The sequence below is a fragment of the Penaeus monodon genome, chromosome 29, assembly GCF_015228065.2.
Source record: "Penaeus monodon isolate SGIC_2016 chromosome 29, NSTDA_Pmon_1, whole genome shotgun sequence".
NCBI lineage: Eukaryota > Metazoa > Arthropoda > Malacostraca > Decapoda > Penaeidae > Penaeus > Penaeus monodon.
The window spans coordinates 28701645-28702769 of NC_051414.1; the positions used below are offsets into that span (position 1 = coordinate 28701645).

General features: G+C 41.0%; 1 protein-coding gene across 1 annotated transcript in view; it reads left to right on the plus strand.

Moving 5' to 3' along the window:
- LOC119591823 (mucin-5AC-like) overlaps window positions 1-1125 on the plus strand; it is an 11161-nt gene that overhangs the window by 6239 nt on the left and 3797 nt on the right. Inside the window, exons 10-11 of the mRNA XM_037940567.1 lie at window positions 19-723; window positions 797-1072. Coding sequence (XP_037796495.1) covers window positions 19-723; window positions 797-1072 — 981 coding nt within the window. The remainder of the gene's footprint in view (window positions 1-18; window positions 724-796; window positions 1073-1125) is intronic.

The window sequence follows — 1125 nt, forward strand, 5'->3', positions numbered from 1 at the left end:
CTGGTGCGGACACAACAGCTTCAGGCACCACCACTTTAGCTGACACTACTGTAGTAGATAGAACAATTAGAGGAGAGTTCACAACCACAGCAGGTACTACAGCTGCAGGAGATTCTCCTACTCTCACAAACACTATAACCAAAGTAAGGAACACAACCTTAACTGACACTACAACCAAACAACATACCACAATCATAGCAGATATTACAACTGTAAAAGACAATTCAAACGAAGCTAGCACAACCACAATAGACACTATAGCTGTACAAGAGACTTCAATTTTAGTAGACACTACATCTAAAGCAGACACTGTACTGAATGCTACAACCTTGATAGAGACTACAACCTTGACAGACATATCTACAGGAAAGACTGCAGCTATGACAGACATAATAACCGTAACAGCAGACTATGCAGTCATCACAACCGAAACAGGTACTACAGCTTCAGCGAGAACACAACACAACAGCACAATAACAGCAGCAGATAATGCAGCTGTATTTGATGGTACTACAATGACAGGCACTTCACCTGCAACAGACAGGATGACAGAAGTAGACCCTAGTAATGTAACAGACAGTGTGGCTATTGCAGATACAGCAAACGCAGAAGACGGAACTGTATTAATTACTACATCTTTAGGAGACACTACACTTGGACAATTCTCTGTAACAGATGCCGCGGGAGCAGTCAGTACAAAAGAAGCTGCTGAAACAACAGCCGGTATCAATAACGAAATTAAAATACTTCTGTATAATTTAAGCGATTTTGATAACCAGTCTTGACGATATTATAGATCTTGGGACTGCTGGCGAAATAGATGTACAGAAAGCTGCCGTTGATGCATATACAGAAGACATAGACAATATAACTGTGCAGCTATCAGGCAAAGACAGTCTTTTAACACAATTTGTAAAAGACCTTATTGCTCAAATAGTGAACCACATAAATGTAGCAAAGTCCTGGATATATGTTGAGCGAAGGCAAATCCGAAAAGACCTTCCTTCTGTGAATCAGCTGTTGCTGGAGTATGGTGCAACGACAATTAACCTGCCTCCGCTTGTTACAGAAGGTAAGGAGTGGCTGAGTGTCAACTTTAGCAAATACACACGTATATGTAAATGG